We start from the raw sequence: 19,589 nt of genomic DNA on the forward strand, positions 1-19,589 counted from the left end.
CAAATCAATAATTATCTAAATCTATGAGCTAACACAAAAGAAATGTTTTCTGGGGTTCTTTTTTTTGGCCTATCTCCTAATGAGATTCACTTCTAATAGTCTCTACACTCCTGTCACAAGATGATCTTTATACCTTTCAGAAGAAAGCCATCTCAAGCTGATGGAAAAAAGCTGGTAGCAATTGGACAGATGCATGCAATGAATGCAGGGATGGTTTGGAACGATTAACAGAGCAAAGCAGCTGAGCAACTTTTAGAAAAAAACAGTAGCAACAGCTTCCATACCTGGCCTCACCAGTCTGAGATTCCATCTGGTTAACCCAGGACTTGTAAATATCCACTGGATCCGTTTTGATGTTGAGCGATTTGTCCTCAATTATTTCCTTCACAACTGGGGCCAAGATCTGCCTCAGTGCGTTCTGACCACGGGCACCACGGTTGAAACTTACAACCATTTTAATGACGGTAGGATTCCCAGTCACAATTTCATGGATTTGGTCTACTTTTGATCTGAAGGAAGAATCAATATGAAGTATGAGGTATGCTTACGTCACCTTTAGACACAGCATTATAGAATCACAAGGTTGCTGCTCAGCGTCACCCTTGGGGAACAAATAATAGATTGGTAATAAAATCTCACTACAGCAGTAACAAACAGCACTGGATGAGAACACAGGAGGCAAGGAGCACTACAGCCTCACTTGGGAAATCCAGCACCATTTGCCTGTGGACACCTCTGTAACAGGGCATGTCGATCCAGCTGTACATTCTGTTAAAGAGCGCAAAGAGTGACCTTCGTGTCAGCTTCACTCTGGCCTGTAAAGCCCAAGCTCGCAGTCTGTTTGAAGTCCTTGTTACCAGACAGCAGAGAATTTAGATTGGACTGAATCTTAGGAAAGCACTGCAGTAGATCAAAAGTAGTGCTTCCCTGAGCAACAAAGCACTGGCTAAAGAAAAATGGCTTTAATCCTAAAGAGGAAAGTTAATTCCTCCATTCCAGATTACAGAAAGGACTAACATGAAACAGCATGAGCAGAACGCAGGGACAGTTCAGCATTATCTGCAAATTAGCATGGGACATCACACAAGAATAGGTTCAATTTTAGTAGCAGTCCAAACTGACGCAACAGCAAGGCTGTGTCCTATGCTACAACGTACTTGATCTCCTCCTGCAATGCTGTTTGGAACAGCCGCAACAACAGATACTCCTCTCTCTGATTGGACGCATAGTTATACAGCGTGAAGATGACTGAATCCATGAACTTCGTGGATTTGTTTTGAGGCATCTGAAAAATCAGCTTGGCCAAGTATGTTGGGTTAGTCTAAAACAAGAAGGAAAACTACTTAGTGCACGTGTCCACAAAAGCCAACACCACAAAGACAGACAGCGCCTCAACACTGCAGTACAGACTGTTCCAATACACGTAAGCATCTATGACAAGAGGAGCAAAGCAAAAGCTATACCTGAAGTAAGTAGAAAAGATGCTGATAGGCTTCCAGCTTTTCCCTCTTCTCTTTGCTCAAAGCTTTCAAACCTCCCTTTTGCTTGTTCAGCATCATCATGTCAGAGAGCTGTTCCTTGTTCTTCTTGGTAAGCTTTTTGCTATGAGAAACAACATCCTGCAAACAACACAGGGGGACAGATTCCACATTTAAATAACATGCAATATTGGAAAAAGCTGCACATGATACCATTTCCTTAGATGTGGATAAGGCAGTCAAGGTACATCAGGAGATCATGAAGTGAAACATTCCGTTATAGCAGTGATTTCTGTTTTGTCCCCACATTCCAGAATTGGGTGAGAACCTACAGGACTAATTGCTTTGAGCAGGGACTACTGTCACAGCTGGTAGCGTTCTGAAGATGCTTGAAAATGCCTTTCTTTCTCAACTGTGCTTGAAGCCCCAAGCCCTGTTTCCATTTTGCTGACTCCCTGCCTCCACTGCTCTGATAACGATGATACTTTTTGCTGCCAGCATCAGCCCAAGAGCTGGAGCCTCCTTTGGAACTGAACTTTACTGCTGCCATGGTTCAGATTTTACACAAGGTCAAGCCTAGCACCACGCTCTTCAGGACCAAACGAAAAGGTGACTGTAACTCCAGCTTGAGTTAAAAAAAGGCACCGCTGTATCAGCAACGTTGTTCTTGTGTGCAATCAATCGTCAGCAAAGTGACAGAGGGGGCTTCCATCAGCCAACCAACACCAAGCAGTCTGAGCACATTTCCTGCTCCAAAATCACCTCCCCCTTCTGATACAGCACACAAAACGTGAGAAGAAATTGAGGTGTGCGAGTCCATGACTCATGTAACCACAAGGGAACAGACAAACAGTTCTCTGAGCCTTCAAGCATACTATCTATTGCTTTCCCTTGGTCCCGAGTGGGTTTTTTTCTGGTGCTTTGTTTTTACAACCCTTGAAGCCTTGATGTTTCTGCTGCAGTTCTCTTTCTAGGGATACATAGTAATTAGTGGAACAGTTAGGAGGAAAACCTGTAACTCTGGAGGAAATATTTCCCACTGAATCTGAGTAAGCGAGATCCAGGCTCAGAAGGTCCTCATGCTAACTGCCATTGGCCTCAATTCACTCTCCTAGTCTCCCAGCGCTGCATTTCTTACCTGCAGTGTAATTTTGTTCTTCACTAGCAGTCCAATCTTGATGTCCATGAGATTGAGGTCATTTTCAAGCTGTTGATTCGATCGGATCAAGGTCACAACTTCCTCACGCAGTTTCATTAGCTCCAGCTCCTCCTGAAAATCTTGGTCACTCTGATCGAGCAAGTGAACAAATTTCCGAACCACAGCCATAGGTGGGTTTTCAGCATTAACTAAAAACAAGAGACAAAACAGCAGAGGACAGGAAACAAATTAATGCATATGTTACCTCTGTGCAGACAGCATGTCAAGCAGCAGCCAGTCCAGGATCAAATTAACACCAATGGGCTTGAATAACTCCTGACAGCATCCGGAACTTCTGGCATGGAAGAAATCACGGCAGAAGTCAACACTATAGAATGAAGTATCAGCTTAGGGGAGTCCACCTTGCTGAACTTACCCCAAAGATCAGCGCTCCTATTTCCCAGCAGCAAAAGTACTACCGTGAACCAAGTTTGCACAGAATCACAGAATGTCAGGAATTGGAAGGGACCTCAAAAGAGCATCTCATCCAATCCCCCTGCTGGGGCAGGATCACCTAGATTAGGGCACACAGGAACATGTCCAGGTAGCTGCTGAATGTCTCCACAGGAGATCCCACAACCTCTTTGGGCAGCCCATCCCAGTGTTCTGTTACCCTTACCGTGAAGAAGTTTTTCCTCTTATTTATGCGGGACCTCCTATGCTCCAGCTTGCACACATTGCCCCTTGTCCTATCACTGGATGTCACTGAGAAGAGCTTGCCTTCATCCTCCTCACGCTCACTATTCACACATTTATAAACATCAACGAGGTCACCCCTCAGTCTCCTCCAAGCTAAAGAGACCCAGCTTCCTCAGCCTTTCCTCACAGGAAGATGCTCTACTCATCAGGGCAGAGTAGAAGGGAAAGAGCACCTCTCCACCTCCTATCCGTACTCTTTCTCATACACCCCACGATGCCCTCTTGGCCACGAGAGCACAGTGCTGGCTCATGCTCCTCCTACCGCCCACCAGGATCCCCCAATCCCTTTCTCCTACGCTGCTCTCCAACAGCTCAGCCCCCAACCTATACTGGTACCCAGGCTGCTCTTGACCAGATGCAAGACTCCACACCTGCCCTTGTTCTTTTTCATTCCTTTTCTCCCCACCCAAATCTCCAGGTCTCGCTGGAAGGCAGCACAGCCTTTTGCTGTGTCAGCCACTCTGCCCAGTTTTGTGTCACAGAATCACAGAATTGTAGGGGTTGGAAAGGACCTCCAGAGCTCATCGAGTCCAACTCCCCTGCCAAAGCAGGTTCCCTACACCAGGTTGCACAGGTCGGCATCCAGGCAGATCTTGAACATCTCCAGAGAAGGAGACTCCACCACCTCCCTGGGCAGCCTGTTCCAGTGCTCCGTCACCTCACTGTAAAGAAGTTCTTGCGCACATTTGTGCAGAACTTCCTATGCTGCAGTTTCCAGCCGTTTCCCCTTGTCCTGTCTCCACTCACCACTGAAAACAGTCCGGCCTCGCCATTCTGCCCCAAACACCTTAGATATTTATAGACCTGGATCAGGTCCCCTCTCAGTCTTCTTTTCTCAAGGCTGAACAGACCCAATTCACTCAGCCTTTCCTCATAGCAGAGATGCTCCAGGCCCTTCACCATCTTCGTGGCCCTCCGCTGGACTCTTTCCAAGAGATCCTTGTCTTTTTTGTACTGGGGAGCCCAGAACTGGACACAGTGCTGCAGATGAGGCCTTAACAGGGCAGAGTAGAGGGTGAGGATCACCTCTCTTGACCTGCTGGCCATGCTCTTTTTAATGCACCCCAGAAATGTCATCAGCAAACTTGCTGACAGTGCATTCCACTCCCTCAGCCAGAGGGAATTTTTCCTTTAGCCACCTACCTACCTACCTACTCTTTGCACCACTTCACCCCAACTGATTTTCATAACTGTCTTCATGTTGCAGATCTCACTAACAGTATTTTTCTGCAAATAGAGATTCAAAGCATATTAGCTTTATTCTTTTGGCCACACTTACTGAGGGTTTTGTAGTCTTCTCGTGCTTTGTTTGCTCGGATAAAAGCTTGAATTTTTATAACATCATTTATCTAGAATGGAAAAAAAAAAAATCCAGCCACTTAAACTTGTTAAGGGAAGAGTAAAAAAAAAAAAAAAAGTGTCAGATACTGAATTCATTTCACAATCTCTTACATGGTCTCTGAAATATTGCAGGCGATCTCTGTAACGCCTTCTGGCTTGATACATCCTGGTCAGTGACTGAATCTATAGGAAAGAATCCCAAAGCAGGTCAGATAAAAGTCTTTTCCACAAATATTGCTACCAAAAATGTGAACAAAAAACAAACAAACAAACAAAAACAAACATAGCATTTGCTACCTTCACTACTTGGTCCTTGTGTGCTCGTAAGTAATCCAAACGGATTTGATATGCCTTCCTCTGTTTATAGCCACGCCACTGGGACTGAAAACACACACAAGAAAAAGGGGAACTTTTCAAATTGAAAAGCAGTAATTTAATATTCTATGCCTCTTTCTGCTGCTAGTTTCCACTTCCCTTCAGCTGAATAAAACGTAACAGAGACATGCTCATCTTACAAGATATATGCAGGAAAAGATATGCAGTGAAGTCTTAACTATTTCTTCCACCACCAGCTGTCATTGTGAGGAACTTAGCAGCACCCCACACCAAGAGCGTGGGCCTTCAGAAACACAGTTAGAGAACAAATGTTTAACTAAACAACCAAATTCACATCCATTTCACAGTTCGCAATTCCATCTTCAGTTCTCCAAACCCACAGACAAATGGGAAGAGGAAGGAAAGTAATTTATACATAGTGATTCTCAGGGAGAAGGAAATGCCTTTCAATACTTTGCAAAATGAAGATAATTGTGCGTGGCAACTGCTTGAGTTGAACAAAACCAGCTTTCAATAAGCGTGCGTGTGGAGAGCAACTGACAAGTACAAGCTTCAAACAGAATTAGGGGATTTCATACCTGGATGCAAGTGATGGCTGGAACTTGTTTCTTCAAAAAACTCATTCTGGAGTTGAATTCCTGACGAACAAGATAGCCTCGACAACAAGCCTGAAGCTTCACAATCAGGTTCTCATTGGCCAGCCACAACTGCTCTCGGTTGTATGCTGCCGTGACTCCAGATATAGTGCTCTAGATTAGTGTTATGGTAGGAAGAAGAGCCAGGAAGAGAAAAGGGAGATGCAAAAATGACATGTTACACAGCAGCTTCTGTATTCTGCTCGAGAGAAACTTACAAGTTGCTTTTCGGTGAGCAGCAACACCGTCTTGTTCTGGTGATAAAGGTGTGCACATTCTCCACAATAGGACAAAGAGGTGCTGATGTGCAAAGTAGACAATGAACAGTGAAATAAGATACAAAGCTTGCTAACTTTACTACTGTGGTGAAACATTACTTCTTAAAGTTGCAATAAGGCCTGAAATAGGGGCAACTTCAACTTAAGAGAAAAAGAGCATGTGCTTTACCTGTATCTCCTCCCGTGACAGCTGTGTGTCATTCTGCACAAATTCAGTTGGTTCATCCCATCCTCCCTCTCTGGTTTTCAGGTTATGATAATAATGATAGCCTCCTCTCACCCAGTGTTTCACCCATTCGCTGCCATTGCCTCCTAAAAGCGGAAGTGGTGGTATGTTGAAAGCAAACACGTGTCTGTCTTCCTCACATACAAATACTACAAGAAGGAAATGCATGCAGAGGGTCCTTCTTCCAAGCAATAGAAAGAATGCCTGAGACTCCAATGAACCACCACAAGAACTACCTAAGCACAATATATTCTACAGGTGGAGAATATTTCACTGTTAACTTAATTTCCTTCTTATCTTTTTTTTTTTTCTTTCCTTTAATAAAGGCTTCAGTTTACAAGGCAGCCTCAATTTCCTATAACATGAGATTCTAACAAGATACCCAGAACGCAAGATTTCTCCTCACATTTCTCCCCCTCTGCTTTCCATTCTACAGGCAATCATCTTGAATTTACTGCACTAGCAGGTAGCTATTGGGGTTCACCTGTTGCCATTTTTCTCCTTTTGACTTCTGCCAACTCTCGCTGGTATGTCTCTGCGCATTCTGGAGTGACTCCGTACAGCCCCACATCTGGTGAGCGCAAGGCACTCAGGGTAGGGCTGGTATCTCCGTGATCGACTGCTTCATTAATGGCCAGAATGCCTAAGGAAACTTCAACAACAGGAGGAGGCAGGTTACCTGCGCAGTCAGGAGCTCAGTGACTCACAACACACTTAAGAGAGCAAGGCACTGTGCCAGTGTACACAAATACTTTCCTGTAGTTATGCACAAAAATACTGATTAAAAAAAGACAACTTGGTGTACAACAATCTTTTCAGTACAGTGTGCATCTGTGTATGGCACAGAGTCTGACAGTGCTTTTTTTTGTGCTCTTAGTCCTATTATGGTGCTGATTTATTGACAGTATTTCTCTACAACCTTTTCTCCATTCACTCAGCTGTACTCTGACAACAGCTGTAGTCCAGGCAGCTTCTTCTTGCAGAGCCCTGCTACAGCAGACAACTGACTCAAAAAGCACCTTTCCAGTGACTGCACCGTTCCTAGCAAGAATAGCAACCTGAACACAGAACAGGTTATCAACAAGAACAAGATGAGGAAAGAGCAAACCCAGGGCTACTCCAGAACTCTGTTGCAAACACAGTAAAAATCAACCACAGGTATCTCACCGAAGCAGTAAACACGAGATACAGTCATTTTCAGCACTGAGCAAATGTCTGCTCACACACACAGAGGTAGAAGGGTATCTGAAGACCTTATTCAGGCTCAAAGAAACAGACTTTAATCCTGCTTTTGACCAAATGTTCTTTGGCACAGTCCACCTGCCAACTGCACTGATTTGTGTTGTTATCTGCACTTAGTGCAAAAAAAAAAAAAAAAAAGAAAGTACTTTGAGAATTACTTCATAGAATTCAGGCAACAGTACAACACAAATGAAAGCTAAGATGCACCACAACTGTGCACATGAACATCCTCTATTGGGTTGACTACCCAACCACAGACAGACACAGTGATCTGCTAATGTCAAACACTTGGACAGAGATTCAATAGGTATCTCTGCCTAGGATGTAACCCAGTCACAAGCACAACTGAAACAACGACATATCCTTGCAAAAAGATTTGAAGAATTGAAATTTAAAGGCTGTGACATTCATTGTTGAAAGAAAAAACTTCTACACCTACCTGAAGCAAACACTTGTATTTTAATTTCCTTTGCGTGTGTACATTTCTTGCTCACATTCTTTCATTTGGTGACGAATATTTGGTTGACAATGGCATTGAACCACGGTATTTGCCACAATACTTACATCTCTGTGACTCTTCAGTGTCCTTGTTAGCTCTCTGAATACCATCCTGAATTTCATCGAGCCAAAGCACAGCTGTTTCATCCTGAGTGTCCTGAAGAGAATATGATGAGGAAAGCATTCGCAGCATGAGGAAAAGAGTGTCACTGGTTGTGCAAAACAAAACCACCACCTCTGAGCAATTGCAGTTTCAAGGGATACAGGAAGCACTGCAGTATCTTTCTAATCAATTTCAACACAAGGCCATAATGGACATTTGTTACTAGCAGAAGCAACTACAGCATTACCAGGCCAAAACTCTTCTCAGGACAAGGAACTCCCACCAAGAGTTCCAGCAGTGGTGTCACTCCAACAGACATCAAGGCATCCCAACACCAAGCAATCTGCACTGCTCAGTCCTAAAGCTGTATCTGCCAATAGGACGTGCCTTTCCAAGGAACCCAAAAAAGAAAATCACGGAACAATTTAAGATGGAAAGGGACCTCTGAGCTCATGTGGTACAAACCCCTTGCTCCAGCAGGGACACCGAGAGCACATTATCCAGGTCAGACCAGATCCAGATGGCTTCTGAACAACTGCAAAGAAAAGACTCCAGTCCCTCTCTGGTCGACCTCCGCTACTGCTCACTTACCTCCACTGCAAAGTGCTGCCTGACGTTTAGATGGAACCTCTCGAACCCCAGTTTGTACTCAATGCCTCTTGTCCTTAACTGCATCCTCACTTCCAGCTTTCACATACACTGAAGAGATTCCCTCCAAGCCCTCTCATCTCTGGACTAAAGAGTCTCCTCACCCTCAGCTTTCCTCTCTGGAGAGCTGTTCCAGTCCCTCAGGCACCTCAGTGGCCCTACGCTGGCCTATCTCCAGTACACTCATGTCTCCTGTCTGGGGGGCAGGGCAGAACTGGACACAGTACACGAGCAGCCTCACCAGTGCCAAGTGCAAGGATCACCTCTCTGCTGAAGCCTTCCAGGCAGCACGAGCACACTGCCCACTCACAGCCACCTGGCTGTCTGCCTACCAGCACTCCTAGCACTTTTCCTGAAAAGCTTTGTTCCGCTGAGGTGGACACAAACAGAGACTAACAGGAGTCCTTTCCCAGTACCAGGCTGCAAGGAGTTGTTCAGGGAAACTTCATGAAGTGGAAATGCACATACAGGAGCAGCATCAAAAGCTGAGGGGGAACTAACACAACAGCAGGCTGCTCTTGTCCCGTCCACAAAGCTTTGCAGATTTCTGTACCAGCAAATCAAAAAGCACTGCATGTACTGGGAGTAAATACAAATGTACAACAGTAAAAGCATCTCTCAAGTCTCTCTATTAACAGACCATTTGCTGTGGAGTACTGACCACACTGTATCTTATGTTTTGGCTGAAGAAACTCATTAAATAATGTTACACGCAGAAATTTTCCAAGAGACAAGTGTTTAGCAAACCCCAAAATACACATAATGAACAATAGTCCAGCAGCTGCCAAGCACAGCTCCTCCACCCCCACTGTTGCTTCCTGGGGGTTACTATGGAAGGAGATCTGAAGAAGCAATTGCCATCCCTCCAACAACCCCTGATGTGCAAACAGGACACAGGAAACATTGACTTCTGACACGGATTAATAATCACCCTGCACAAAGAGCCACTATATTCCAGCATGAAGAGTTCTGTGGCAGGACTGAAAATTAACATTTCCTTACATACCCTCCACGTTACCACTGCTCTGGATTGAAACCTACATCCCTTTAACAAGTTTTATCTGAATGTCCAAGGAGTCCCATGACTGCTTCAGCAATGTAGAAATTCCTGTTGGGAAGGGTGGCAGACTTAGAAGAACAAACTCTTGCACTGCCATCTCTACCAGCACAGTCATCAATCCCAGGACTGTCAAAGCCGTCTGATCTTTCCCGTGCATTTACTGTCACAGTCCCCCAGCAGGGACACGCGCTGTCACACACTGCAGGGTTAACACTTCTCTCACTGCTCATCACGTGAGAAATCGCATCATACGCCAGATCCCCTGCCTTGTGCTGAACTGCAATCCCTCTCAGTCCCAAGCTACACAAGTCACCAGCTAGTAAGCACGTTGACTCAGGACACAACAGTTCTACCCACAGTGCTGGTCTGTACCACGATCTCACCATCGCTGAAATTGCTGCCACGTTGCAGGGAGGAGCCCTACATTGAGCATATGCCTCAATGAGGTAATTTCACATCAACTGAAGTCACCAATCCAGCCTGGCAGAAGCTTACGTGTACACCAAGAACAACTCCTTATTTCATTCTCACTCAGTAGGAGGAAATGCTTCAGCACAAAATGGGTTCCTGAGGAACAAGAACCCTTTCAGGGCCACTGAGGAAGCTGCTCAGTGATCTTCATCACCAGCGCAGTTTTCGGACACTGCCATCGTGAAGGTTTACACTTAGTCAAAAAAAACAAAGCAAACAAACATACTAAAAAACACCCATGTTGAACACAGTATCATCTCAGTCTCTACGCTAAAATCCCTGCTGGAATTAGAACAATGAGCTCCACAACTGAAAAGATATTAAAAAAAAAAAAAATCAAACACTCTTAGGCAACTGAAAGGAAGCACATCTGCTACTTCTTTATAAGTACAAGGAAATAAAGTAGCATCCCACTCATCTATTTGGAAAAAAAATTAGTAGCATGTACACCACAGTATCACAGGGTTGGAAGGGACCTCAAGGATCACGAATCTCCAACCCCCTGCCCGAGGCAGGGCCACCAAACACCACCCATACAGTGTTTCATCTTCCTTCCTAAGCCAGTAAGGTGAGATCATTCTTCCTCTCTCCATTTTCACCTGTACATACAGACCAGTTACACAAAGAGGCAACTCCATCTAAGTCAGGAGAAGACCTGGGCTACCATAACAGACAACCACCATGCACAAAATGCATAGCATCTGCAGTGTCACCTAGTGAGTGACAGGCATTCAGACACATCTTGCTAGAGGCATATATTTTGTTTTCTATTTCCCCCTCCATTCATCATCTAACAAGTTTTTTTTCCTATTTCTCAAACCTCATTTTTGCTTTATGTAACTACACCTATGGATACATTTAACAAATAGCACTACAAAAATGAGACTGAACGAGACTTGCATTTGGAAATTCAGAACTATTAGAATAAACACTGTCTTCTTATAAAAACAAATGAAACTGAACACATCTCCTTTATCTCCAAAAAGAAGGTACGTGTGCTACTCTGGACCTAAGACAAGCCCATCTCTGTAGTTCACCAAGATTCACGTGTTATGCCTGCATCTCTCTTTCCTTCATACAGACAGATCCAAACTGGCCAGGTAACATCAGCTGATAGCATGCAGCTATTTCACCCTTTCATTTCCAGATCTGTTTCCCAGCTTTTCTCCCAACATCAGGAATGCCCTCAGTACACAGATGCAAAGGCTTCTTGAGAGGTACCTTTTAAGTACACCCACCTGTGCTTTCTCTCTCTTAGCCCGAAGCAGTGTGTCCTGATAATGCTGAGCTACCTTTGGGGTTACACCCTCCAGTTTTGCTGCAGGAATCTGTAAGGCTTGCAGTGTTTTCCTGGTGTCTCCTTCATCCAGCGCCTCGTTGATAAGCCCAATAGCCAGAATCCCTAGAGAGAAAGGGAAAGAAGAACAAACATAAAGATCCAATCCTTATCCAATCCTTTACCATCATCACAAAACTGTGCTTTGGAAGAAAAGTGCTGTTAGTGCTAAACCAAATACCCGCTGAGAATAGCAACATCTTAATAGCAATCATTTTCTACTAGCAAAGAAAGCAAGACCACTTCTCCACCTTCAAGAAGCCACACATTTTTGGACACAGTAATAAATAAAGGAAAAAGGAGAAAAAAGATCCCTCGGGGAGACCACATGAATGAGTTCTTCAACACGTAGCTCAAATCCACTAGAAGGGAATTATCAAAACCTCAATGGCCAGGGCTAGTAAGTTACAAGCTTGCAAGAATCCTTCAGAATCAAGCTCTTCACACCAAGCTATAGCTTTGCACAGAACGCCATTCAAAAATACACTGCCTTCACTTCTGAAATACCAGGATTTATTGGATGCATGTACTAGGAGCTGTATTACAACAGATAACAGTGGGTGCTGCCAGGGACAGCGAGGACTACAGCTCAACTAACTGAGAACTGAGACATAAATAGATAGCTTACAGTTAGCTGAATGTGAACAAAGCCTGAGTCACACATGCCAAACCTACAGCAAATCACAAAGTAATCTGGGTTGGAATGGACACCCAGAGATCGTGTGATGCAACGTATATTGAATATTCAATTATTGCTTGCTGAAAGAAGCAGCAGTTCAAATCACAGTTGGAGAGTTTGAGTTTACAAAGATCTTTCAGAAGAAAGCGAGGAGCTCAGAGTGGATACAACTTGGGTTAAAACACCCAAAGACTGCAGCTTTTTCTTCTGCACGCAGTAGGAGAATCACAGAGTGGAACGTTTTATGGCAGGCACTGCATTTGGACAGAGCAAAGATTAAGGAACAATACACGCTAGGGACACCACAGGAACCAGGATTGCTAAGAAGACCATACGACTGCTGTAAAAAAGCACCATGTCAAGGACCATTTAACTAACTATGCTTTCTTTAATGACAAGGTCACCTCTGTATTTCACCTAGAAAAGCCCGTTGAGGGCTTTTTGGATTTCAGTAAAGTTTTCAGCACCATTTCTCACAGAATCCTGGACAAAACATCCAACATACGACTAGACAACAATACAATGCAGTGGGTGAATGAGTGGCTGATGGGTCAGGCCCAAAAGCCACAGTAAACGAGGTCACATCGGTCTGGCCGTCAGTCACTCCAGGGGTTCCCCAGGGCTCTATTTTAGGGCCAGCTTTCTTCAGTGCTTTCATAAAGACTCGGATGTAGGACTAGAGTTGACTGACAATACTAAACTGGGAGGAACTGCTGAATCTGTTGAGGGTGAAGAGGCCTTGCATAGAGATCCTGAGAAATTAGAGAGCTGAGCAATCACCAACTGCAAGAAATTGAGTACGAGCAAGTGACAGATTCTGCACCTGGGAAAGGGCAACCCTGGCTATACACACAGACTAAGGGGGGAGATGCTGGAGAGCAGCCACGATGAAAGAGATTGGAGGGTCCTGGTTGACAGTAAGTTGAATACGAGTCAACAGTGCTCCCACGTAGCCAGGAGGGCCAACGGTATTCTGCAGTGCATCAAGCACAGCACCACTAGCAGGTCAAGAGAAGGGGACTGTCCCACCCTACTCTGCATTGTTGTGGCCTCATCCTGAGTACGGTGTACAGTTTGGGTCACCGCAGTATGAAGAGGACATAAAACTATTAGAAAGTGTCCAAAGGATGGCTACAAAGATGGCATAGGGTCCAGAGGGGAACACATAAGAAGAGCAGCTGAAGTCCTCAGTCCAGAGAAGAGACTGAGCAGAAACTTCGTGGTGCTCTACAGCTTCCCGACCAGGGGCAGCAGAGGGGCAGGCACTGATCGCTCCCTGGCGAACAACAACAGAAGCCAAGGGAACAGCCTGGAGATGTGACAGGGGAGATCTGAGTTGGATTTCTGTTTCCAGTGGTCCCGCACTGGAACTGCCTCCCCCAGGGCAGCAGTCACAGCAATGAGCTTGCCAGAGCTCAAGAAGCATTGGGACAATGCTCTCAGACAGACGGTCTGATTTTTAGGCGGTCCAGAGCCGAGCCAGGACTTGGACTCCATGATCCTCGTGAGTCCCTCCCAACTTGGGATGTCCCGTGATTCCACAAAACTTGTTACCTACACCAGTGCACAGAGGCATACTTCAAGAACAGTATGAAGATCTACAGAAAGCCTTCCTTTCACACGTTATTCAAAGTTACAGCTGGTAGTGGACCAAGACTACCATGAGAATTCTTTCTGTCCTGCACTCTATGTTTTAAACGCACACCATTTCACTTTTTCTGCAGTGTCATTGAATTGTTTTCTTAACTGTGGCTTTCAAGAATGTAGTGAAACATATTCACATCATTCTGAATTGTCCTTATTCTTACACATCAATTGCCATCACCTCTAAATTATGTTTAGTAAAAATCAGCTCTGTGTAAATCTTACATATTCACATACCTACTTCTGTTCTCAGACGTATGCCATCAAACTGGCTTCCAATATACATTTCTATTTATTTCTCAAGGTAAGATAGATTGCAGGCAGAACTCCACTGTTTTTACACAGAAGCACACAGTAAGATAGCAAACAACAACTCAGTATTGTCCAATTTATGCTTTTTCTCTATTTTTTTTTTTGACAGAAAACTTGAAATTCAAAATTTGAAACATGTCCAAGTAGTAGCAATGAGCTGCAGAGAACACTTAATAAAACCCACTTAAAATGTCAGTCCATTCTTCCTCTTCCCTCATTCGGTAGTGCTAAATTTTTTTGTTTTTACTGTTCTCTATTCTACTGTATTAGTGATTTCACAGCCTAACACACACAAATACCTAATGGTAGGCCTTCTATTAAAACATCTAACATTAACTATTGCTTGCTTCCATGACTGCTAGCGCGCCAGATCTTTCATCTGAAGTTTCCACATCACCAATAACTAGATGAAATTTGTTTCAGTTGAACTGTTGGGCAGTTCATTTGGAGAATCACAGATGCACCAAAATCACAGGGGTTGGAAGGGACCTCTGGAGATCATGTAGACCAAACCCCTCACTATAAGCAGGCTCACTAACATAGGTTGCACAGGAAAGCACCCAGGTGTGTTCGGAGTATCTTTGCACAGTGATGTCTAGGCCGTGACAGCATGTTTTGTCTCAGCACCACTTGCATTTCCCTCTCAGTATTATCTTAGCCCAGAGAATGCCTTCCTTTTTTCTGTCCTTCATCTGACAACTCCCCGTCACCTGGGCAGACTACGGTACAGACTGCTTGCTTCCTCCTACAGTGTGCACATATACAGTATGCACATACACAGTATGCACACCTTTAGGCATGCTGCTCTCCCCATGAGTGCTGGGGGAAAGTAGGAAAAGAAAGACCTTACTTACAAAAACACACACACTACGGTTGACACTACTCCATCTCATGAAGAACGAAGGAAAACACACATAGCAACTTTTGACTCAGGAAAGGGCACAGAGGACAAGCAGTCATTATCCTTGATTAATTAGCCAACAGGGGCAGAAAAAGACTACTCCGTGAAACAACAATATGTTACAGCTCCTCATTAGAAAGCATTCTTGACTTTGAAACCAAGTTTCAGGACAGTAGAAGGGTACATGTGGCTATGGCTTCAGGACTTCCTCAGACACTAGATAAGAAGTATCCATGCACAGGGGCACACAAGAAACTGAACACATTTGCACTGGAACAGGTTGCCCAACGAGGCTGTGGATGCCCCATCCCTGGAGGCACTCGAGGCCACGCTGGATGTGGCTCTGGGCAGCTTGGTCCGGTGGCTGGCGACCTGCACACAGCAGGGGGGCTGAAACTAGACGATCACTACGGTCCTGTTCAACCCAGGCCATTCTATGAAACACTAGCAGGTGAAAGAATTAAAAAGGTTCCTACCAAAACTATGTCACAAGATGTCAACTTATGTCATTATAAGATTTTCTGCATTTTATAGTTGTTGGTTTGGGTTTTCTGTTGTCCCTATTGTTGTATATAGGAGTGTTACAAGAAACAAGGAGCAGGACTACATGAACTTCCAGGCTTCTGCTGTGATGCCTCACAAATACAAGGCTGCAAAACTAGAGCTTTGGTGCACGCATGCACATGGTGTGCACTTGTTTGGGTCACGTGATCAGAGGAACTGAAGCCACACAGGAAGCCCGTGTCTATGTGGAGAGCCAGGAAGCAAGGCAGTCAAGATTCCAGGCTCTGACATCACGTTTAAGCCTCTCTAGGTGATAGCCTTTTCAGGGCAACTCAGCTCCACAAGAAGCAGTGGCAAAAGGCAACTATCTCAGGCTATATGAATCCAGCAACAAGATTGTTCATTGGCATGCACCTACTTTTAGCACACCTTATGATCTAGGATCAGTCTAGCACTGATCAAGCAAAACTTACTTTCATGTTCTTCATGCACAGCTAAGTTCACACGATCCACACATGACTGGATATCATTCCACGTGATAAACTCATTTTCTTCTGCACGCATCTGAGCTTTCAGCTTCATCAGATCATCAATATATCTGTCAAAGAACAAAAGTCAAAACCAGCAAGTATCACGTCATGAAAAACTGGCCAGGGAACACACAAGACAGCAATGAGAACTAAACACAAAATGGAAGAAGTAACACAAGGGTTAAAACTGACATATACGAAAGAAAGAAAGAATAGGAAAAAGACAAAAGACCGTGAGCAAGGTGGATGCAAAGCAATCAAGAAAAGCACTGAAACACCACATGACACTTTCAGACAAAAAACACAGGGCAGGAGCTGGCCTGGTGCAATTGAGAACCTCGTAGGGCCACAACATAGCTTTGTTGTGAAACCTTGATAAAGGTCTGAGAGACGGCACTCAGAGCAGATTAGTAAGAAACGGGGAAGGCAAAGACAAGGTGCAAGAACCGAGAGAGAATAAATTAATATTGGAGTAAGCAGGGAAAGAACCTGAAGTGTAAGGGGAAGAAAACCGAACCTCTCATGAACGTGAGCAGTACCCAAGACGGACAGGAACCTTCAAAACACTCACCTCTGACAGTTCTCGGCCTCAATGTTTGTCAGACCTGTGACAGGATTGCTCAGTTGTCTCCATACTGTACTCACATCCCCTGAATCCAAAGCCCTATTAATCACAGCCACAGAAGAGAGCATCTCTACAGCAACAGATAATTCTGCATGGGTGAGGTTACCCTGCATACAAAGGGGAATACAGATCAATTACACTTGCTCTTCAAAACTACTGCTAGAGCACCAAGAGATTAAAACAGAATCTCACAGTGCCGAGTAGCTCAAGACTTCAAGATGAAGCATCACATCAGAACAGACTAAGCATCAAGGCAGTTCTACCAACACTCAAGACAGGCACATTTAGTGGAACAGACAAGGCAGATTTGATGATCCATATCAATTTACAGAAATAAGAATGTATTACTTACATCATGGCTTTGTTGCTGCAAGGTGGCCAGCTCCTTTTGATAAAGATCAGCAGCAAACGCATAAACCTCTGGTAGCTGGGCCTCTGGGTTCATCATTTCTGCCACAGTCTTCTCTGCATCACCCATTCTAATTGCAGCATTAATTCTGGTCACTGCTGCCAGCCCTAGAAGTTTGAAGAGACAGCACATGAAACAGGCAGCATGAGAACAACGGTGGCAGACAGTTGGGCTCCCAGTCATGCAAGCACTTGTACTGCATTCAATAGTAAGAACCTAACCTAAAAAACACCAAAAAACCTCATTCCCCTATAGGTTTTCCAATCATCTGTTTACCCAACTAGTCCTGCATTACCATAAACAACCAGACTACACAAGGCCCTCTTTAAAGTAAGACTCATCTTTAAACCAGTTTACCTGTTGTCTGATTATCAGAGGACTGTCTCACCAACTTCTGCCAATAAGAAGCCTCAGAACTGCCAATGTTTTTCATAGGTAATTCATAACTTTTCTTTCCAGTATCTATCACTGGTCATGGCAGTACCAGGCATTCTACAGTGTCCTCTACACCCTACAGTGTTTTCACTTTCACACAGCACAAACGGGTAATAAACATCAAGCAGTACAAAGTACCTTACTGGTTCTCTGAAGGTAACCTCCTAGTTCCTACACCTGCACCATCTCCCTCTTGTAATTTAAACCACCTGTAACCAGATCCCTACCAGCTTTCTTTTTATGTGTTATGAATTGAACTAATTGCTATTGTACAGCCAGAATTAAACACTGAAAGCTTCTGGAACTTTCTCCACAAGAGAGTTTTGCATGGTGTCAGAAGCACCTGAGTAAAAAAAAAAAAAATCCAGCCACTGTGATCTACGTTTTATTTGCTATCTGATACCTAGAAACAGCCATTACAAAACAAGCTGAAAGTTCCATAGCTCAAATCAAGTAAGCCTTATGTCAGTAGTCAACAGGTCAGCTAGTTTTAACACCTCACGGAGCAACCCAGATTTCTGTCACAGTCCATAGAACAAAATTTAACACAAACTGCCTAGGAAAAGAATTATTGAAGGCAGACACAAGTCCCATGCTGCTCCGCATTTCATCTCATCTGCTGTTATCTCAAGCAGTATTTTGAAGAGCTCGATAGAAGACAGAGCCAGCTGTCAGGATTCTTTTCCATGTTTCAGTAGCCTCAAACTACTTAAAGAACATCCATGACAGTCTGAGACAGCCCTGCTATAACCTCATGTCAACACAAATATTGTGCTTTCTCATCCTCCTGATCACATCCCACAGATACTTTGTCACTATCATTTTTGCCACTCCTTACTTTGCTGATATTGTTGTGCTGCTTTGTTAGCAGCATCCACTCCCAACTGTAAATCCTCCTTCTGCAGAAGACCTGCAATGCCAGCCTGAGGAAAAGAAAAACAACAGGGAGAGTGAAACAACATCAGCTCATTCAGTGCAAATAGCTCAGCAAAAGGAATAAACAAACAGAAGAAAACAGCTTTTCCTTAAGGCACTTCAATTAGTCACAGTAATGCAACCAAGTCACAGTGTTTTACACCCAACATGTACATATGCATCCACCACAATGCCCAAGATCTAGTTTGCTGGAACTGTACAACTAATTTGTCCACATTTTTCTTGGGTCTGAAGGCACACGATCCCTTACATCTCTGCTTGGGTGTACCTTTTCAAAAAATAATTCACACAGAAGTAACCACCTTCATAGCACCCTATTTTCCCCCATTATTGTGGATGACATTGTAATAACTGAGACAACGCTGTTTTTTAAAATCTACTACATGAATTTTTTATGTAGCGTACTTAAGCAACCTGCACCTAAAATCTACCAAAGAGTTGGCTTGAAATGAAAAGCTAATGTCAACCTTGATTATGGACAGGATTTTCCACAGTGAAAATAGTATAGTGCTTATCCAACAGGTACTTATAAAACACGAACATTCACATTGTCTGAGCGCTGAAAATAGTAAAATAAGAAGAAATACGTGCCTTTATTGTACAGCTCTATATATAATTTAAAGTTCGCTCAAAGTATTTTAATTACATATACCTACCTATATGTATAAGCATTATACTGGCCTTTCATATGCAGAGATGAAAACTAACCAATGTTTCATGTATGCTTATGTCTATAAAACTTTTCCAAAGCAACACTAAACTGTTATGCATGTATACTGCAAGCAATTAGCACGCAAAGGACAATGAGATGGTGAAAGGGAAATAAATAAAAATGTAAATCAACAATCACAGTGATCCAGGCTTTTGCATACCTCCTGTTTCTGTTGTCTGTCACTCAAAAACTGCTTGAAATACCAGTCGCAATTTTCTCGTAGCAATCCTCGGAGTCCCAGGGCTGGTGTTGCTAAAGCTTCATACAGAGCTAACGCATCTCCTTGTTCTAAAGCGAGGCCAATCTTGGATATGGCTGCAGACGCTGGCAACAGTAAAGCACAATTTTCAGAG

The 19,589-nt window shown here is 43.9% G+C and overlaps 1 protein-coding gene across 1 annotated transcript in view; it reads right to left on the reverse strand.

Annotated features, from left to right (window-relative positions):
* Positions 1 to 19,589, reverse strand: part of IQGAP1 (IQ motif containing GTPase activating protein 1) — a 47,809-nt gene that overhangs the window by 16,241 nt on the left and 11,979 nt on the right. Inside the window, exons 10-26 of the mRNA XM_052672385.1 lie at positions 19,397 to 19,560; positions 18,427 to 18,511; positions 17,097 to 17,260; positions 16,691 to 16,851; positions 16,063 to 16,187; positions 11,452 to 11,615; positions 7,998 to 8,088; positions 6,676 to 6,843; positions 6,135 to 6,277; positions 5,631 to 5,801; positions 5,014 to 5,097; positions 4,828 to 4,899; positions 4,655 to 4,724; positions 2,617 to 2,825; positions 1,464 to 1,619; positions 1,158 to 1,321; positions 285 to 509 (exon numbers count right to left, since the gene is read on the reverse strand). Coding sequence (XP_052528345.1) covers positions 285 to 509; positions 1,158 to 1,321; positions 1,464 to 1,619; positions 2,617 to 2,825; positions 4,655 to 4,724; positions 4,828 to 4,899; positions 5,014 to 5,097; positions 5,631 to 5,801; positions 6,135 to 6,277; positions 6,676 to 6,843; positions 7,998 to 8,088; positions 11,452 to 11,615; positions 16,063 to 16,187; positions 16,691 to 16,851; positions 17,097 to 17,260; positions 18,427 to 18,511; positions 19,397 to 19,560 — 2,416 coding nt within the window. The remainder of the gene's footprint in view (positions 1 to 284; positions 510 to 1,157; positions 1,322 to 1,463; positions 1,620 to 2,616; positions 2,826 to 4,654; positions 4,725 to 4,827; positions 4,900 to 5,013; positions 5,098 to 5,630; positions 5,802 to 6,134; positions 6,278 to 6,675; positions 6,844 to 7,997; positions 8,089 to 11,451; positions 11,616 to 16,062; positions 16,188 to 16,690; positions 16,852 to 17,096; positions 17,261 to 18,426; positions 18,512 to 19,396; positions 19,561 to 19,589) is intronic.

This window comes from Tympanuchus pallidicinctus, unplaced genomic scaffold (assembly GCF_026119805.1).
Source record: "Tympanuchus pallidicinctus isolate F22 unplaced genomic scaffold, pur_lepc_1.0 scaffold12, whole genome shotgun sequence".
NCBI lineage: Eukaryota > Metazoa > Chordata > Aves > Galliformes > Phasianidae > Tympanuchus > Tympanuchus pallidicinctus.